The sequence below is a fragment of the Grampus griseus genome (assembly GCF_964374135.1).
Source record: "Grampus griseus genome assembly, chromosome: 13".
NCBI classification, from domain to species: Eukaryota; Metazoa; Chordata; class Mammalia; order Artiodactyla; family Delphinidae; genus Grampus; species Grampus griseus.
The window spans coordinates 61723361-61744838 of record NC_139007.1 but is presented as its reverse complement, the minus strand read 5'-3'; the positions used below and the strand labels follow the sequence as shown (position 1 = coordinate 61744838).

General features: G+C 38.2%; 1 protein-coding gene across 6 annotated transcripts in view; it reads right to left on the bottom strand.

Moving 5' to 3' along the window:
* The window catches only part of PDE7B (phosphodiesterase 7B), a gene marked incomplete at its 5' end in the record, with an annotated part of 337157 nt that overhangs the window by 31764 nt on the left and 283915 nt on the right, over positions 1-21478 (bottom strand). For all 6 annotated transcript variants that reach the window (XR_014297604.1, XR_014297605.1, XM_082668856.1 and 3 more), the window contains 5 exons: positions 5303-5434; positions 6876-6976; positions 9027-9122; positions 11067-11130; positions 13121-13272. Coding sequence is in view for 4 of the 6 variants with exons in the window: in XM_082668856.1 (XP_082524982.1) it covers positions 5303-5434; positions 6876-6976; positions 9027-9122; positions 11067-11130; positions 13121-13272 (545 nt within the window). The remainder of the gene's footprint in view (positions 1-5302; positions 5435-6875; positions 6977-9026; positions 9123-11066; positions 11131-13120; positions 13273-21478) is intronic.

Below are 21478 nucleotides of genomic sequence, written 5' to 3'. Positions count from 1 at the left end.
TGGTCTCCTTGGTAACGCTGCAAGGGCCCCAGCCCAGGAGGTCTCAGAGGAACAGAAGCTCCTTGAGTCCTAAACAAGATCTTGGCCCTTGAGGAAACTATAGCACTGCCATGTTTACTGCCTGTTGGAAGATGTCTTTCTCTTGTTTGATCTGCATCTGCTGAAGACACTGCTCTCACGGGGAGCCCGAACATTGATTGCTGTCCACGGGGCGGGCCTGTGTTCAGATAAGGGCCATGGATGTGCCACATGCCAGCTACCTCACTATGAACAGTGGAAACTTTATGAAACAGAAACTCAAATTTGAACCTCCTTTTTACAATTTTCACTCCACTTTCCAAAAACACCTTTCATGAGACAGAAATCATGAGGTTACATATAATCTTTGCAATTGCTTGTTTGAGTAGAGGTTATAGGACCATATGGAAGGAACATGTCTTCTGGCTCTAACTTCATATTTATGGTGCAGAGTCATTAAGAATAAAAAGTGGTTAAAAATGCTGGCCTCTTCTAAGTGCTTGTGGTAAGTGACCAAGAAAAATGATTATAAACTTCTGCAAGACAAATAGAGAATGTAATAAATACAATGTTTCATGGAACAACTAATTATTAATTATTTTATTCATTAGGTTGTTCTGTCACTAGTTAATATGTAGTTGGACTCTATCAAAAGGAATTAACTTTTTTATATGGTTTATTACAAGATATTGAATATAGTTCCCTGTGCTATACAGTAGGTCCTTGTTGTTTATCTGTTTTATATATAATAGTTTGTATCTGCTAATCCCAAACTCCTAATTTATCCATTCCCCCCGGTTCCTCTTTGGTAACCATAAGTTTGTTTTCTATGTCTGTGAGTCTGTTTCTGTTTTGTAAATAAGTTCATTTGTATCATATTCTAGATTTTAAATTGAACTGAAAGCAATTCCTTTTGCAATTGTAATAAGCAATATCATGTCTGATTTAACGGTTACTTTGCAAAACTGCTGAACCCACATGTTGGAGGATTGGAGGGTGGAGGGACAGAAAATAAATTCTCAGCTGTATCTCTCACATCCTGTTAGGTACACTCAGTCCACCACGGACACCTGGACTGCTTCCAGTCTGATGAGAGTGGTGCCAGGTGGAAATGCCTTTATGGTCTTCATGTTGAACTTGGGTTGGCAGTTCAGCTAGTGAGTCTGGCCCAGACAGAGGACAATGGGAGAGAGCCCTTTAACTTGGCCTTCACTCCAGCTGCCCTGGCTCTCTCTTTATCTCAGGGCAGAAGCACAGGCTGGGCCTTATGCAATGATCTTCTTATTTATTAGAACTAAAAGAGCACAGCCAACAAAAGGAGGGAGAGGAAGCCCTCTTCCATTTTATCTCATTTATAGTAAGTCTGGATTGTACAAAGTCACGCACAGGGTGTTCTCAAAGCCCCATAATTCCTGGCACATCTTCTTGGCTATTCTCGACCAAATGTGTGTTCATGTGCATGTACAGTTTTTGTATATATATATATATATGTATATATATATACACACACACACATATATTACACAATATGTGTATATGTATTGTGTAATATATATGTATATATATGATGTGTATATATATTTTTTCACTCATTATCACAGTTCTTAATATATTCTGGATCTATAACTCATTTTAAAATATAAGTCATGGATCCTCTCCCTAGAAAAATGTGTAAAGGTACGTCGTCTGAAAAGCTGCATATAGTTTCCTGAAAGCTTATTTATGTCTCAACCAACAGGCCCTTGGTAGGCTAAAAGGCTGTATTTCCAAAGATTTTAAAGTATCATGTGTTGTTAATGATCTTGCTGAGTTGATATTTTATGTAACACGATTTTTTTTTCTTGAAATTGAAAACCTAAAGAGTTATGCCAGTTCTTCACTGACAATGTGAAATGATTTTCTGACCCAGATCACATTCTGTACAGCTAATCTACAGTGTGTACAAAAGGGAGAATATACACTTCATCATAACATGCCCAAGTCATTGAACAGAGAGCAGGGGCCATTCATGACAGGACTATATTCAGCTCAAGGACACAGAAACAGTCCATTTGCAGTTACTCTGGAGTTGTGGGTTTTCATCCCCAAAGTACACCAGTTTATGCTGCCTTTGGTGTCACACTCTCTGCCCTGCTACTCAAAATGTTACTCACACTTCAAGGCCCAGTTTATATTACTCTCCCTCCATGAGGTTGATTTTTGTTTTTTGTTTTAATTTTTTTTATTTCCAGAAACCATCTGCAGAATCAATTTCTCTTTCGCCTCTGTCTTCCCATCACATTTTGTTTGTAGCTAACTACCGTAGAGCACTTAGCAAAGGCTCTCCCACCTTAAGCTATTGATACACGTCTATAACCCTCCTGTCTCTCTCACTGCGATAGGAGAACCTGGAGGAGAGCTCTTACTTTCCTGCACATCACAGGTGATCAATATGAATTTTAGAGGCAGTATGTGTGGTGCTTAGGCACATGTGGCTCTGGAGATAACAGTCTTGAGTTCTAATTCCACCTCTGCCATTAATTAGCTGTTTATTTTCGGGAAAACCCACTTGGATTTCCTAATAACAATTTTCCTCTTTCTGGAAAATAGGTATGATGATTGATTGATAGTACCCACCTAACTGGGCTATTGTGAAGATTAAATAATATAATAGATAAAATCACTTAGCCCAGTGTTTGAATCATAGTAAGTGTTGAATAAAGGTTAGTTATACAATTCATTGAACTGAATTTTAAAGGGAATTTTCTTTATCTTTTTGGAGCTCCTTCATATAGTTAATAAGAACGGTATATAGCCAGATGTAAAAGCCATCATATATATATTTTTGGACAAAATTAAAATCTCGTATTATTTTTAGGTCCTCTTAACAATTTTTACTTTAATATGTAAAGTCCCAAGTTGGCTGATAAAATTTCATCTTTTATACTAGCCAGCTCTAGGATATTGGAAGTATCTTTATGACATTAAGTGATGCTGGTTTGCCCTCAACACTGTTCCTAAAACTTAGAGACATGGATCTCTAGCCTCCAAGAGAGCCTAAGACCATTTGAGCAGGGGACTGATGAAGACAGTCTCTTGAATGTGGTTTTTGAGTCCTATATGCCAACTTCTGTCTAGTCATTATGAAGAGGATCCTTCTCTTTCCTATCGAGCATCAGGCCAGACAATTCAGATGGATAAATTCACTGCTAGAAAAAAAAAAATAGCTCACTTTATTGTTGTAACATCTTTGGATACAAAGAACAGCATGGGGAAATTTTGTCTTCAGAGGCTTTAAAAAAAAGCTGTTTCTAGGTATGTATACAGAGATATCCATGCGTATCTTTGGCTCTAACTCCTCTAAACTTTTTCAAACTGGGATTAAGTTTTCTTGGATTTTGCACATATTGAGCATCTGAGTTTGAACCAATGTCCAAGGGCTGGGATTATATTTTATTTATCTTTGTACTCCTAGATCCTAGTATATCATCTGATGCATGCAATCAATAGTTGCTAGTTCAAAATATACAAGACTGTATGTTGTGTTGAAAAGCCTGCAGAATTTGGTTGTATAGGAATGTTTATTTTTAACAAAGAGATTAAATATTATCAAAAATTATCTGTACTTCAAAAGTTTGAGTAAGGAATCCATTTATTTGAGAACATTTTTAGTATATGAACAAGTAATTGCAGTATCTTTCTTTTGAGAATCAGTTTTTGTTAATTAGCAGTGAGTAGTTAATGAAATTCTACATTCTTGGTTTTTACATCTTTAACATCTGGCATATTTCTTTCTGACTTTCTGTCTAAATGTGCATTCATTACGTGTTTTATATACACTACATGTCAAAGCACAGCTTTATGATCCTTATTTTCATGGACAAATCAGTCAGTAGCAGTACATACTCTCTTAAACTCCATTGATGTGATCTATTTGATGATAAGAAATTAGAATTAGGTAAGCATTTACATTATATGGAAGTAGATCAAGTAGCCAGTCTTGTTGCTTGATTTTCTTTATTTAATTAAAGACATTTGAAAAGTCAGAATTAAAATATGACAGGAATAGAAAATCTATTTGGGAGCTCTCAGTTCATTCATTTTTTTTCCGCTGGTCAAATTTTTAATGTTTTCCCCAAGCAATAAATTTAGCTTCTGAGACTGTTTAGAAAGTTTAGTTTTCATTTTATTTGTTTAGTTTTCAGCTCATCATCAAAAGTTTTTCTAAATTATGTCACCCTGTCCCCTCTTTATGGTCATTTCTATCCCCGCTCCAGGTGCTGGCTGACAGACCAAGAGAGCCGAGTGCTGAATTATGTCCCAGGGGATCCATAAACCTCGGAATGACAATTCCTACCTGGACCAAAAGCTAATCAACTGGATGGAAAAAAGCTCTGTTTCATGTTTCAGTTGTACTTTATCCTCAAGCTGCACTGTTTTGTATAACGCAACTGTTTTACGGGAATCCTTTAGAAATTCTTCCCATACTGAATTTTTTCAAAAGATGCACTAAAATTGAGATCAATGACTCCTTTGAATGTAGTGATTTTGTTAATGACAACCAAAGGTCTCCCCCAAACCATGTTGAAAATTCTGGGAATAATTCATTTATGATATAGGGTTATAATATCTGAAGTAATATCACAGATAAGAGTTCTTTGGGCCAATCTACTCGTGCTGTTGAACAATTTTATAACAACAAAGTACGCCTATTGTCTTCGATAACATACCTCTGACTCAGAGGCCAAAATGTTCAGAAATGGCCCTGGAGAATATAGCCAATATTTTATAATAACTATAAATGAAGTATAATCTGTAAAATCTTTGAATCACTATATTGTATACCTGAGACTAGCATAATATTGTAAGTCAACTATACTTCAATAAAAAAATAAAAACATGATTAAAAAAGAAATGGCCCTAGAGACGTAAATCTGAATTAGGATTGCACCTGGTAGTATCATTTATAGAAGTTCTACGAGGACTGGCTTCAACTGGCCATTCTATATTAGATGGTTCCTATGGAGACAGATAGTCTCAGACCATGAGACAGTAGACTCAGGAATCCTGTTTGACTTAGAACAATTTCAAACCTGCTTCAGAGCAAATTGAATTCCTTGGATATCCTTGTAAACCAATTTAATCTTCCCTGGGGGACACTCTGAACCTATTTCAAACCCATGCTCTTTGGCTGTGGTCATCATTGAGGCTGACCCTGAATGAAGGCTATCTCCAAGGGTGAGATTCAGGCTACAGCACTGGGCCTAAAGCAGTTAACCATATTGTATCATGTTGGCTCCCTTACCTGATACAGGTTGGCAAGGTGGTGGTTTGTTTTGATCAAAAATGGCTGGTTTACCCCTGGATGGTCAACATCGTGGGCTGCGGCAGCCAGCAGTCCAAGCATGATGTCCAGAGGTGTGAGGGAGCTGGCGAGCTGTTAAAGAATTGAATGGGGAGATTGACTGGTGTGTTTCCAAAAATAGGTTAGCATTTGTTTTGGCTAAATCGCACTGAATGAATCATCATAGTATCGTTCAGGCCTTTCATCCAGACCTTAACCTTCTGAAGCTGTCAATAAGGTAATAAAACCATGGAATCGCAGGAATAAAGAAAGGGCTGTGAGGAAAGGAATTAAGCAACTCAAATTGTGTAGCTCATCCAGGTGGCCTCCCCTTCCTGCTGCTGCTGTCTTGTTTTGTTGTTGTAGTAGTATTACCTGTTGGCAACACTGCTCTATAGTGGGCGGGGAGAAGGCAGAGTCTAAAATCAGCCTTGCTCCTAGGAAAGCTGTAAGTGAAGGAAAAAGCTGAAGCCAAAGCGATGGAAAAAAATCCCTTGTGTATTTCAACCATCCAATATATCATTGCCACTTCTTCGAATATGAAATCCACAGTGGGCTGAATTGCAAAATTTGCATATTTCTTCAATGTGTAATAAATAAAGTGGGGGAATGTGTGAGAATCTGTCTTTTTTTTTTTGGCTAGCTAGGAAAACAAGCAGGAAAATGGGAATCTAGTGTTAGCTTTAAATACACAACTGTGCAATCTATACAATTTTCAAATTACTTAGGGATTAAATAACAAAACCTTTAATGTCTTTGGGATATTTTATAAGGATAAGGCATACCCAGTTTTGTCTTGGGAATGCCTATCTGGCATCTGTATATTTAGTGGTTGATGTTAAAACTGATTGAACTAAACAGAGTCTTGGACTGAGATATCATTTTCCTTGGCTATCCAGGGTTGAATAACCCTAAAGAAACCTCATCCTGTATGTTTTAACAGCTAGGTTTTATATGGCTAAGAAATGCCTAGATTTTAAGTAACGAGCATTACTATAATGTTTTAAATTTTGGATTAATATGTTGCATCTAGGCATATTTTTAAAGAGGTTTTTGATGCTCACAATTTCTCTTGGGCCTGAATCAGGATGCCTAGTCGCCTCAGTAGGAAATGCAGCTGAGTCTTGAGGAGTTTTAATTCTATTTGTTGATCAAAAACCACGAGGTGGGAGACTTCCTAGAAAAGTTCAGTTCTGGTACTGTTGGTGGCAAAGGTTCAAGGCAAAAGCAGCTAACTTTTGTGATGGTTGAAGATATCTAGGACGTAGATTGTCATAGAGAGAGTTGTTTTCATCCTAATGCAGCCTTGAAAATATATAAATTATGAAACAGAACCTCTGAAAACTTACATCCTCTTTCATGACTATTATACAGTTTTCAGAGCTGATGCTGAAACCTTAATAGAAGCAATATGTATTCATGCTATAAATTGGCCCATAACCCAGTCGCTCTGATATGTCAGGTGATCTGGGACCCGGCAGGTAGTTTACATGGCATTTCCAGATGGCCGAGGAGGCAGCGGGTCTTGCCTTACCTTTGGCTCCTTTAGGTAGCAGTGCATGGCCTGGGTGACGTCGGCTGCGTGAACAGCATTGTGATAAGGGTTTTGGCTGTGGTAATCTTCTTGAACCATGACTAGGAGGTAAACAGATAACTCAATCAGCTAAACACAAAGGACATACTAGCTCAGACTTATTGAGGGTCCCTTTTGCTTAAAAATAACAGTGTCTCCAAAGTGTGCAGCCTGGGGATGCTTTAGAAATGGACACGATTTGCCAGCTTGGCAGCTCTACTGGGTTGATTTCAGTGGAGAAGGAGGGGGAGGGAAGAGGGAAGAAAGGCTAAAAGGATTTGTGAGGCCCTTGGGATTCCTCACCACCTTCATAAATCACCCCTCTCTGGCATTCATGAAGGCTCTCATTCATTGGAAAAATAAATATGTAGGAAAAGGGCAACTTTATTTCACACTATAGTTTAATTATTTAAGTTTGCTGCCATTTAAGAATAATGTGCCAATAAAAGAGGTTTCCTTTTAAAGAGACCTACTCTCATCCAAAGGTTGCTTTATCACTTAAGTAACAAATACTGACCAAAGCAAATCTGGGGATTCTTCAGGCAGAAATTCATAGATCCAGCTGAGGAATCCTTGGATTTATTTCTATCTTATTCAGATTAAATGATCATCTTTCTTGCCCTTCCAATCTAGGGACCGGAGTGTTCTTGGAACCAAATAGAGACACAAGGAAGGCAATTTGAATTTGCTATTTACAGAAGCTACTTGCCTGCTTCAGCTAATAACTAAGGCAATGTCTAGGATGCAATATATTCAGTGTGTATAGAATGTCCTGGCTTTCAAGTGTGGCTTTGTTCTCTCAGCCCCGCTATGACTCTGGCTCTGGATTCCAGTGTTATTTCTGTCATTGAATCTTTGCCTTTTCCCCATGTACTCTGGGTGCATACACACGTCCAAAGTATCTGTGCTCTCCCTCTTTAGACAAATCAAGATTATTTGGCTCTATTCATGGCCATTACTTTGCTCAATCAATCTGAACACAATTAGCTTGAGGTTATCTGTGTTTCTGGAATGAGCCATGCTCTGGCTTGTTTCCAGTATTTCTGTTGTGCCACATGTACCTTTTAATCAGCAGGTTTATTTGACTATTATATGAACCCTGGCTCTATTACTTATCTGTATTGGGCAAGTTACTTAACCGAAAGTTTCCTCCCTTTCCTTCTCTATAAAATAGGGATAACAACAGCTCTGATCTCAAAGAGGTGCTGTAAGGATTAGATGTGTTAATATATGCAAGTTCTTAGAAGACTTCCCAGCACATGTAAACACTATATAAGCCTGGTGGTTGCTGCTACTCTTGTTATCACCATCACCATTATTTTATCCTTGATGCGTCAAGTCAGCTTCCAAATGCAAAGCACTGCCATGTGCCAAGTCAAAGAAGCCAGGAACACACTACGAGGCAGAGGAAAGTCATTTGGTGACTAAAAATGTGCCCTGGATAATTCACTGGAAGATAAATAAGAAGATGCATGAAGTCAGATGAGATCTGGGGCTGCTTCTTGATGAGGAGAGATGGTGGAGTTGAGTGGGAAGACGGTAGGCTTTCAAATCAGACAGACCTGGGCTTGGACTGCAGCTCTGCCAATTATATGTTGTTGACCTTGAGCAAGTTACAAAACCTCTTTGTACTTCTCCTTACTTATGGGCCAAATGGTGATAATGGCCAACTTGCAGGGTTATTGAAGCTGTTAGAAATAACATACCAAAAGCCCCCTGCATACGGTGGGTGCTACACACGTGGTAGTTCTTATCATTAAAAAAAAGCCTGTTGAATATTTCAACAACTCATATCCAGAGTGGCATTATTTGAGGAATATTTTCTGGGATTTTGTTCATCCGTGAGCAGATAAGTAACTTCTGTGACAGTTATTTGCTCTTGAAGGTTGTCTTTACATAGCCTTTATCTCTTTTAAACATAACTAATCAGGTAAGCATTTTTTCCAGTGATTTAAATAAGTAAACTTATTTTAAAATTAAGATGAGATAATTTAAGACTAATATGAGGTCTTCATCTACCAGGCTATGGCTCTTGCCAATTTATGTTAAAGAATATTGTAGACTGCCATTTTTCAGGGGCAAGGGGGTAGAAATAAGGATAAAAGGACTTACCTAAAAACCTGTGTAAGGTCACCATATCTAACTTGAAGTGGTGAATGAGCCCATGGGCATTGAAGAGGTGGCACAGCAGTGTTACCAGGCTGTTTCCTATAGGGGAACAGCCACCTGTTTTAATCCATTTTCATCACCATTAAAATATCAAGACTAGCAATAGGATCCAAAGTTTCTGTAATGAAAGTTCTCTGATAGGATCATTTCTTTTCCCCTTTAGATTTAAAATTATTCAAGTATAAAGATATTATTACTATGATCTGGTCCCATATTTTCTCTTATTGTACAAGTAAAATTAACTCAGACCTTCTCCCTATGCTAAAGGCAATGAAAACATTAAGAGTTAAAAGGAGTCTGCCTACTGCAGTATCAGGGACACATACACGTGTGTGTGTGTGTGTGTGTGTGTGTGTGTGTGTGTTTGTATGGTTACTTTTTTAAAGACATAGTTTAATGGTCACTTGAAATGTGTCTTAAGTTGCTTCCAATTGACTCTTACATTTACAGGGGTATCTAAGCCACCACAGTGCCTATTCTTCTTTTGGAAAATCACCGAAGATGAAATTTGACTGTGAGATATTTTATAACTCAAGCCAGCAGAGGTGCAAAATTGGAGCTACAATAACTTGTAAGCATTCAAGAAATACTGTTCATTAGAGATAAGGATTTTAAATATTAAAAGCATTATAAAGTTTATGAAAGACTTTGAAATGTACCAAGAAGATGACTGGCTGTCTTAATTGGAAAACTAGGTGTTGCCCAAGCACACTCTTCCAGGGTACCTGGTTCTATGTGTTTCTGTAGCTTTCATCATCTTTGAGCTATTTCACAACAATCAAAGTTGTAGATAACTGATATTATTGCAGATGATTCTTGGCTGTATACATGCAAATGAAATTAGTGAGGTGGAAATACAATTGATTTCCCCCTCCCAGTTTCTCACCTATTTACAAATTCATTTTGGCATTTCTTTCTGCTTTTATATGTATGGCTCTTTGAATATTCCTTTGAACTAGCTGTAACATTTTACTGGATCTCTAATTAATTGAGTTTAATAAAATCATTGATGTGATCACTTCATATCTTTATGAGAGTCGTGATTATACTCTCTTTTTAACAAATACCATTGAACAAATTCTTTTGTTCATGGTTAATTTCATATACTGGTCCCCATCTCTCAACTGATTTGAGCAAAGCGAAATGCAAGGTTATGAGATACAGCTCTATATGGTCTAGTTATCTTTCCACAGTGTAAAGCTCAGTGTCATGGTCTTAGGCCGTACCTCTCTCCACTGTGCGTTGTTTGTCAAGAAACAGAATGGTGAGAAAACCATCTGTAATGACTTAAAACACAAGCCTGTAGATGATAGGACATGTGACGGTCAGCATTAAACGTGACGTCTTTCATTGGCTCCCTATTATCCGCATTCGTTTAATGGGCAGATGAAAATATTATAGGATTTTGTTGTTTTCTTAAGGGAAGCCTCTATAGGCACAAAAATTTAAAAAGTGGAAACAATAAGAAGGTCTACTTTTCCCTTCAGCTGCAGCCTAAGTGTTTACACTCTATCCTCAGGAGTTGTTTTCTTCTCATGATGCCAAACATATCTGAACAATACCTGTAATGGGGCAGACTCGCTCACTTAATAAAAGTGCAAAACCATTGGCCCAGTAAGAGTCAGGACTGATCAGATGTGTTTTTATGTTTCTAGTTTTCATTGACTCACAACAAACTCCTTCCTTTTGCATGTGGCCAAAGTATTCTGCAAGGAAGGAATCTAATCTGTGGTTTCTAAATTGCTTTGGAAACAGCAAGACCAGAAGGAAACTGTCTTAAGATTTGAGGTCCAAATTCAACCCTCCTTCTTCATTTGAACTAATTTTCCCTTGCCCTGGTCCTTCTTGAGTGGCTGTAGATTTATGAATGTGGGAAAAGAAAGAAAAAAGAACAACAGTGTTTAAAAATATATTTTGTTTTTCACAAAATTAATCCCACTTTAATGGTGTGTACTTTAGTGAGAATTCTTTTGGGTGACTTACCATTTGTCAAGCGATCAAACAAGAAAATGTCAAAATCCCACATTCCCACTTTGGAGAGCATATGCTGAAAAGACAAACAAAAGCCAGCACTCTCATGAATCATATCGGAGACTCAAATATTTACTTTGAGACATCGTGAATTAAACAAACAGTTGAAAATAGCATACTACTATCTATGTACAACTGGTTTGTAGTAAGACAAATCTTACTCTGCAGCCTAATAACAAGTGTTAAAGGGACAGGCTCCGGAATCAGACCGCCACATCCACTTACTGGCTGTGATACCTTGGGCAAGTTCCTTAACTCTCTGTACCTCGGTTTCCTAATTTGAAAAATGTAGCTGATAATACTATTGCTTCAGAGGGTTGTTGTGAAGATTAAATAAGGTAAAACATGTAAAAGTGCTTAGAGCGGTGTGAGTACATAGTAAGCACACGATAGATACCTTTTAAAATTGTAGTTCCGTTAAGTCTCTACATCACAAACTACTATGCACTTACGGGAGGAGGTTTACAGTGAACTTAAAAAAAAAAGAAACCTAGATGACTGATGAGCACACTACTCTGCTCAATGTGGACGAAATGTGAAATTAACCCCTGTAACAGACAGGAAACTGAAGTGTGGGCAATTGAAAATATTGGGTACTTTAAAGACCTACTGTTCAATGTAGACTTACTGTGCTATTTTCCTTTTTCATAATACCCCCTGATTGGAATTAGATGGTGTTAACTCTCAGACACAAAGTTGCAGTTGCTGATTCTATCCTCACTGTAGCTCCTGCGACTGCTTTCCTCTCCTCTCACAGGCCCTGCTTCCCGTAAGGACCAGCTCACTCTCCTCTACCTGCCCTTGAATGGCCTCCCTGTGTCTTTTGATAAAATCCAACAGCCTCATCATGGCACACAAAGGCCTTCAGAACAGCATCAGAAAAATGAAGGGATAGTAGGTTTTTGGTGAAGTCTAGTTTGAGTGAGTTTTTATCCAAAAGTCACACAATTCTAAAGGCGGAGCCAAAATTTGACCTCTGATCCTGACCTCTGGTCTGTTGTTCTTTCTACATCTCACCGTTGTCCTTCTTGAGAGGTCCCCACAGAGAGTGCTCTGTCATGGATGCTGCAGCACTGGGAGCTTAGCCTTGCTTTCTCCTCCTCTCACCAAATGAAACAACCAACCAACCAACCATTCACTCAATCTCAGACCTTGGGCTGTTAGAAGGAGTGATATTTGCTTTCTTTTTGTAGACCTAATGTGGGGAATTAGTTCTTCTAACATTACTTGCTGCTTATTTCTTAATAGTATATACCATTAGAATGTATTTCTTAATTGCATATAGACAGCATAATATTCCTTATCATAGGAACCATAAGATATTACCTTTGACTTCTGTTTAAACTGAGGTGGTTTATTCCTGAAATTTAAATTCCTTTGGGAGTTTGGGCTAGAGATAACCTTTGAACTTTTTTTAGATTGTCACACATTAGATTTCTACCCTCTGTTGGATCAATGCATTGCAAAAATAGTTGTCAAATTAGTAAAATTTTTTTGAATAAATTAAAAATTATAAAAAAGACAGTGCACTGTATTGATAGCCTAAAGTGTAATTAAGAGTTGGTAATTACTGGGTTAATTTCAGGGTAGCTATTACGGTGAGATAATTCAACGGGTTAAAAAATTTATTCCTTCACTGGTAATCGGCCAGTCCAAAACTTCATTTTATTTAGTGTTGTGCAAATGTGTTTTGCACATTTATAAAAATCAAAATAGCTAGCATGTGCTAGGCATGAGTATATTAAGCATGCAAACATGCTTTGCCTTGTTTAATCCTTGTACCACCCCTATGAGGTGAGCGTTTCTATTACTTCACTTTATATTTAAGGAAAAAGTCCAGATGTGTTGAATAACTGTCCAGAGGCACGGAGCTCTTCAGTGACAGAAGTAAAGACTCAAACCTAGGCGCTATTGGGGGGTGGGGGTGGGAGGGATGGGGAGTAGAGGGGGGCACATGCTCTCAGCCACTGGCCTGGTATGAGGCGACAGAGGGGTAACTAGCTCACCCTTGCTTGTCCAAGGTAGTCTTCATCCAGCAGGTGGAGCGGCGCTTGCGGTATAATTCCACGAAGCAGCCTTGATGCATGGAAGTATCTTTGAAAGCTTAACAGTCTTTTCACCTTCTTTTTGGTGCCAATTTCCCCTGAGTGTGTTGTATCTGTGGAAAGTAGTCAAATTCAGAAGTTATATATTTAAAAAGCCCCATTTTTCTCCACTATGTAAAACTACAAAGTACAATATAAAGGAGAGAAATCCAGGAGATGCTCTCCAGTGCTTTCTTAATACAGACCATTTAACTCTGCATTTGCAATTTTTCTAGAAAAAATGATATTTCGTATATGTTACATTCATTAAAATGAGATATTTCTGACTGATTTTGGAAGACATGAAATACATGAATTAAAAACTTCATTTTCTTATTAATGACGCTGGTAAACTTAGTGAGTGAATTCACATCCTTCTGCATGCATTAAAGGAACAGTTATGCTGTTTTTCCTGCTATACTGGAGCTGAGGTTCCAAAATTTAGAACACGTTCTCATCCTATCCTCTCTCTAGTCTGATGAAATCCTTCACCTGAATTAGAAGAGCTGAGAATACACTAGCTTAGACATGAGGAGATGTTTCCTAATGTCCCAGGACCATCAGCGGTAAAGGAATTAAAAATCTCAGCGCAAGAGTGACCTAGATTGCCATGACATGAGGCAGAGTGGGTGCTTATTTCTTGATGGAGTATATTCTCTTTTACTGGTGGCCATAAAAATCTGATCCTGTCAGTACAGATATTTTAATACTCCTGTCACATGTGCCTTTTAAAACTTGACTGTTGATTGTCCAGAAATACCCCAAGCACATTATTTGAATGTCTGTCAAGGTATGTCTCATCTCAGCTGAAATTCTATGAATCACTCAGCCACATAAGTGACGTCTGCTGCCAATTTCAGATCTGGAGTCAACTGAACAGTCCTAGTAGGAAAACGTACAGTTCATATACAAAGAAATTTTGGGTTCTCTCGTGCCTCCTCCCATGTCCCCTTTTCCTTTATAGAACTCAAAATCACGGTGGATATTAGAAGCCCAGGAATCAATGGGCAAGGGTCTCCTTAGCAATGTGGCACTCCCCAAGGGCAGGGAGTGACCAAACTCAGTTCGTTACTTGGATTAATTATGCACGCAAGGACTTAATTCAGGGCAGACAACACCTACTACTTTCTGAAAATGCCACCTGATTAAAATTCTTTTTATTTTTAAAATGGTTCTAGATTTCATGTGTGGGGAGATGTAAACAAAAACATAAGGAGATAAGAGGCGTAAACTGAAGTTAGGTGCTTAGGCTCACATCAATATTAAAAATGGCATATATAGACTCAATTCTACTGATGGCTTCTCACTCATTTCTATTTGTTTATCAAGTTAAGGTACAGGATAAAGTGGTTCATTCATTAAAAAAAATGTTTTGAGGGGGGACTTCCCTGGTGGTGCAGTGGTTAAGAATCTGCCTGCCAATGCAGGGGACACAGGTTTGATCTCTGGTCCAGGAAGATCCCACAGGCCACAGAGCAACTAAGCCCGTGCGCCACAACTACTGAGCCTGTGTTCTAGAGCCCCTGAGCCACAACTACTGAAGCCCGCGTGCCTAGAGCCCATGCTCCGCAATAAGAGAAGCCACCGCAATGAGAAGCCCGTGCATGACAACGAAGACTAGCCCCCGCTCGCTGCAACTAGAGAAAGCCCGTGCACAGCAAGGAAGACCCAACGTAGCCAAAAAAAAAAAAAAAAAAAAAAATGTTTTGAGGGAATTCCCTGATGGTCCAGTGGTTAGGACTCGGCACTTTCACTGCTGGGGCCCGGGTTCAAACCCTGGTCGGGGAACTAAGATCCTGCAAGCTGCTTGGCATGGCCAAAAAAAAAAAAAAAAAAGTTTTGGGCTTCCCTTGTGGCACAGTGGTTGAGAGTCCGCCTGCCGATGCAGGGGACACGGGTTCGTGTCCCGGTCCGGGAAGATCCCACATGCCGCGGAGCGGCTGGGCCCGTGAGCCATGGCTACTGAGGCTGCGCGTCCGGAGCCTGTGCTCTGCAACGGGAGAGGCCACAGCAGTGAGAGGCCCGCGTACCGCAAAAAAAAAAAAAGTTTTGAGTGCTACTAAGGAACAGGCACTGTTCTAGATGCTTGGTGAGATCCCTCAGTTCTAGATCCTCCAGTGAGCAAAACACAGATCCCTGTCCTCAAAAGCTTGCATTCTAACATAGAGAGATAGACAATAAACAATAAACAACAAAAAAGAAGTAATGTATAAAAATGTATTAGAAGCTGGTATGTGAAAGGGTGAAGGAAGAAACGCAGGGAATGAAGGATCCAGGGTTCTGTGTTAGCGTAGTCAGGGTTGGCCTCATTAGAGGCTACGATTTGATCAAAATTGAAGGAGATGAAGGAGCTGGCCGAGCAGATATCTGGGGAAATGCCTTCCTTACAGAGGGACCAGCTCGAATAACCCTAGAGTGGGAACGTGCTTGGTTGGCTGGCATGTGGGGTGAGCAGCAGTTCAGTGTGGATGGGGAGGAAAGGAAGAGGAAGGAGTAAGAGATGTGGTCATAGAGCAAAATGGGTGTGTGTGTGAGAATTATGCCCTGAAAGCTATTGTGATGGCTTGGGCTCTACTGTCAGTGAAATGTGAAACCACCACAAAGTTTTGAGAGGAAGAGTAATATGGAAACACTTAACATTTAAAAAGGGTCACTGTGGTTTCTGTGTTGAGAAGAGATTGTAGCAGCAAGCTTTGATGCAGTGAGATCTGTTATGAAGCTATTGGAATAATCCAGGCAAGAAATGACGGCCGGTTAGATCATGGGGGGATCAGTGGAGAGTAGAAGTGGAGGGATTCTGAATATACTTTGAGTGCCTTCAAGTTTTTGGCCTAAATAACTGGGAGAATGGAGCTACCATCACCTGAGATGGGGAAGCCTACAGGTGGAGCAGCTGTGGGTGGATTTCAGTTTTGTACATGTTGCATTTGGATGTCAATTGGAGATTCAGGTGAAGATGTCAAGTAGAAGTAAGTGGATATAAAAATCCAGGGCTTGGGGGAGAAGACTGGGTTTGAGATACAAATTTGGGAGTTGTCAGATGAGATTAACCTAGGGAGGGAGTGTAACTACAGACGAGAAAAGCATCAGAATCTGAGTTCTGGAGTACTTCAACTTAAAAGGATGTGGAGAAGAGTAGAGAGAACCAAAGGAGATTGAGAAGAAGTTATCCTGCGGGGATGGACGAAAACCAAGAGTATCATTTCCTGGAGGCCTAGTGAAGACAATATTGCAAGGAGGCAATATTTGATCCTCCGTTTCAAATGCTACTAATAGATCAAGTATAATGAAGACTGAGAATTGACCATGGGTGTATACATCTGTCAAAATTCATTGAACTATGCCCTGAAAAGAGCATATGTTATTGTATGTTTAGAAGCAACAACACCCAGTAGCTACAGGCACATCTAGCACTCAAATTTTGTTATTTAAATACAAGTTATCACTAAAATGAACCAGATAACCTTGGTGAAATGGCCAAGTCTAGGACTCGGGCAGGCAGAATGAAGATGAACTGTAACTTCTCGTAATGCCAGAAAATAAGGGAGAGCTCAAAAAATGGTGGGCTCATAGAAAAATGACAGAGGAGACAATGTGAAGGGGGTCCCTCTGAACAAATACGGGAAAAGCTGAAACTCAGCATGGATAATAGAAGAGTGGATTATAAACCATCGACTGAGAGAAGACTCCAGCAGTCCATACCGTTAGTAAGCAAGCGAGTAAATAAATAAGGGAAAGCTCTTCCTTGCAATGAGTGCTGACCAATAAGGTAGAAGAAATAATAAGAGTTAGTTACCATTTTGCAACCTTTATAGTAATAACTGATTCAGGCCAAGATCATTAATGGACAATAAAATTGTTACGTGAAAGCTTAAAAAGCAACAGGATAATTACATAGCATCAAAGTCTCTCTTCACAGATAACTTATTAATCGGAAAAGAAAAAATGGACAAATATAGAGGGGGCACCATCTTCACTAACTATTCAAAGTTAACATCACCGGTCATAGGAAAAGCTGGCATCTTACTCTTCCTGATGTAATTCACTGAGGACACAACATCACCTATTCAGTGTTCCTGCCCCAAATGCACATCCCATCCCCCAAAAGAGAAAACATTAGAAAAACCCAAGCTGAAGCATACTCTATAAGTGAACACTCGGCCTGTACTCTTAAAAAAAAGTCAATGTCATAAAAGGCAAAGAGAACCTCAGGTATTGTTTCATAATAATGGATACCAGATATAGTGCGCTAAATGCAATGCACGGCTCCAGACCGGATCCTGGATCAGAAAAAAATTTCCATAAATGACATTATTAGGACAATTTGTAAAATTTGGATATGGACTTGTGTATGAGATAATAATATCCTATCTATAAATGTCTTGAATTGCATAGCTGAACTGTGGTTACATGAAAGAATCCCTTGTTCTTAGAAAAATACATGCTGAAATATTTAGGGATAAAGGGGCATGCTGTGTACAACAAACTCTCAAGTGGTTACGAAGAAAGTAGCAGCAAGGCAAATTGGGCAAAATACAATAATTGGTGCATCTGGGTAAAGGGTATATGAATGTTCTTTGCTCCGTTTTTGCAAATTTTCTATAAATCTGAAGTTATTTTGTAATAAAGAGTCTAAAAAGAAGGGGAATGGGAAGGGAGAAATCTGAGGCAATGACATGGAGTATATTCAGCTCTCAAGGAGTTTTGCTACGTAGGGGAGCAAAGAAACTTGGCGATATTTCTATATAGAACTATATAGAATGAAATCAAGTGTGTCAGTAAAGAAATGAAATTAATTATTCCTGTGTTATGTAAACCTAAAAGGAAATATCCATACAATGATCTATTCCTTTTTTTTTATAGTCTATGAAAATCGCCCAATTTTAAAATACTAAAAGAGAATCTCCTATGTGGCTGAGAGCATGCTGTGTTTACATAATAGAATGTAAAGCAAGCAACTTAAGACTGGATTATGGAAAAATGCCACGAACATAGCAAATTGAAATTATGGATTATTTCTTTGTCAACTTCCATTCAGCTTTGCAGGTGGTATAATATTTTAAGCAGAGTCATAGTTAAGATAATGACACTTGTCATATACAGTAAGTATAGGTGATAGGAAACAATGGTTTTTAGCCACTAAAATTATCATTTTGACTCAAATATTGCTAATCTAATGATGCTGTGAGCTGGAGATATCAAGTTGAGAGCCGTTTTCTTTCCTTAATCAAAGAGGAAAACAGCAAGATTCTCTCCTTCCCTACTTATTATTTTCACCTTGTCAAATAGATGATAGTCTACCAACATGATAATGTATATCTCTTTCAATCTTTATTTCAATTTTTGATATTTTTTGTCCTAATTTTTATTTTAAAAATATTATGTTAAAAAATGAAATATTTTAATTACTGAATTATTTGGTACCTTCTAAAATTTTGAGCCTGAGATAAGTGCCTCACTTGTCCCAACCTAGTTTTGGCCCTGTCTTGCATCTTTGCAGCAAAAGCTCAGATAATGTAAAATATATTTAATATTGAAATAAATCTATGTATAGATAGATTTATTTATAAAAACTTCTCATACTTAATTTTTTATGGTAGTGTGTAGGTTAAAAAAATGTAGCATATAATGTCATTCACCGTGAGAGTTTCAAAGTTTTGGAACCAATTAGCTGTAATGATGTGTATTGTTACTTGTGCAATTTCAAACTTATTGTCTGAGATGAGCAGGTAGATATCTGCCAAGTTACAGTATTCATTGGTGGCCAATATTTTCTAAAATACCAAGGCAAGTCATGACTATGCCATTTAGTACTGCTATCTGGGTTATTCCTTAATGCACAAGAAAATAATTCAGAAGTGATGCTGGGTGACCATTTATAAAAACAATAGGGCTTAATTTTCTTATGTCAGGACGTTCATAAAGCTAAATGAAAAATAAAATCCTCAAGGTAGCTCTCTAAAGAAGAAGAGCATTCCATAATGAAAGAAAAATAAATTTATTTTAAAACAATACTGATAACTAATTTATCAACTGTCATTTAGGGAGCATTTTGTGCTGTGAGATAACGGAAAAGTAGGATATAAACTGAAGGTATAGTTGGGAGAAAAAATCCATATAAAGAACAAATTGTGAATAAATCACCATGCTGTATAATAATCCTAAGTATTACTTTTCGAAGTGCCAAAATGTTTTATACAGTTATTGAATAAGACCTGACACATTTGTTTCCAAAAGGACTTTCAGTGAATAACTAGCATATTTTTGCTTTTATTATTAGGGGTAAGTGATAGGCATTTCTGGAAAGAAATTTAAATGATTAGCTAAGCTAAATTTTGCAGATAGTTCAGTTAAAATCAGCTTGCAAAAATTTAAAGAATCTTAACAATGTACGTAATAATAAAATACTGGGTTTATTTAATACTTTTATATAATTAAACCCTTATTATTTAAAGGCATTCACAGCTATCTTAATGGTGTTTTTTGTTTGGATTTTGTTGTTTTATAGGCTATGGGTCTCCATAGTCTCATTTGGAACAGTTATAAAATGGTGCTCCAGAATGTTTCATTGCCTAATCTATGTGCACATTGACCCTGATTGTGAAATTCATTTTCTGTTTACTTGTTCTTTTACAAATTTCACAAATTGTGCATATTAACACATTTCTGCACTAGTTAGAAACTAATTTTAGGGTTATGAAGTTTATATTGGCACTGCTGATATGGTAAGTTTTAAATTTCACAAGTTGGGGTCGGCTTAAATGCAAAAAATGTTAATAAAAATTATTTTCATTTTGAGTATCTTCTCTATGGCATATTCTCTTTATGGGGGGCTGATAAATTTTGGTACTTGGAGAAATCTTAAACCTAGAATAAGTATCTGGGATAAAAAAAGTTATAAGCACACTTATATGATGAGGCTGTTTCTGTCGACTGTATACATAGTTCTCCAGCAATGTCTATATCTACTGTTCCCAGAATTTGAATAGTTAGTAATTGGTGCAGAAGTAGCTCAGGTGATAGTAAGAACGAAAAGCGCTTTTAGGTTTAAATGAGCAGAACTTGCTTCAAGCAAACATGGAGACCCAACTCCACAAACCTAATATCAATACTTTCAGAGCATTAATTCTACTGAATACTTAAAATAATGTTATTAATAAATGCCCTAGGGCTTCCCTGGTGGCGCAGTGGTTGAGAGTCTGCCTGCCGATGCAGGGGACACGGGTTTGTGCCCCGGTCCTGAAAGATCCCACATGCCGCGGAGCGTTTAGGCCTGTGAGCCATGGCCGCTGAGCCTGCGCATCCGGAGCCTGTGCTCCGCAACGGGGAGAGGCCACAACAGTGAGAGGCCTGCGTACCGCAAAATAAATAAATAAATAAATAAATAAATAAATAAATAAATAAATAAATAAATAAATAAATGCCCTAATCTGATAATTATTGTACTAATAATTATAATACTTATATATTATGTAAGTATTATATAATTATATATAATTGTTATATCATAATAATTATAATGAAATTCCTTGCTGGGTTAGTGGCTATTCATATGCTTTCTATATTCTTACAGGATTTTAAATATGTCGTATTATAGAGATATTGGTATAAATAACTTATTACTCCTCTAGGTCAGAAACCATCTTATCAAACTTTGTAACCCTTTCTATCTAGTGAATAATCTTGCTCATAATGGAAGCTCCATACAAAATTTGTTGCTTTAATCTGCATCAGTTCTCTCAATTAGTTTATAGAAATATCATTTTAAAATAATAAGCCAATTTGTAAAGTGTGATTCTAAAACTTACACTTGTACGTTAGCTTTTTTTGGAAAAATTTATTTATTTATTTATTTATTTTTGGCTGCATTCGGTCTTCATTGTTGGGTCTTAGTTGCTGTGCGCGGATTTTCTCTAGCTGCCGCGAGCGGGGGCAGTGCGCGGGCTTCTAATTGCGGTGGCTTCTCTTGTTGCAGAGCTTGGGCTCTGGGTGCGAGGGCTTCAGTAGTTGTGGCTCGAGGGCTCTAGAGCTCAGGCTCAATAGTTGTGGCGCACGGGTTTAGTTGCTCCGCAGCATGTGGGATCTTCCCTGACCAGGGCTCAAACCCGTGTTCCCTGCATTGGCAGGCAGATTCTGAACCACTGTGACACCAGGGAAGTCCCTGTACCTTAGCTTTTAAAATCATTTTCTCAACCCCGCAAACGGAGTTCCAGGGACCATGTCCTCCTGCTACTGCCATTTCCTGTGAGTGACCTCCACTATAACATTGTGCCCCGTGTG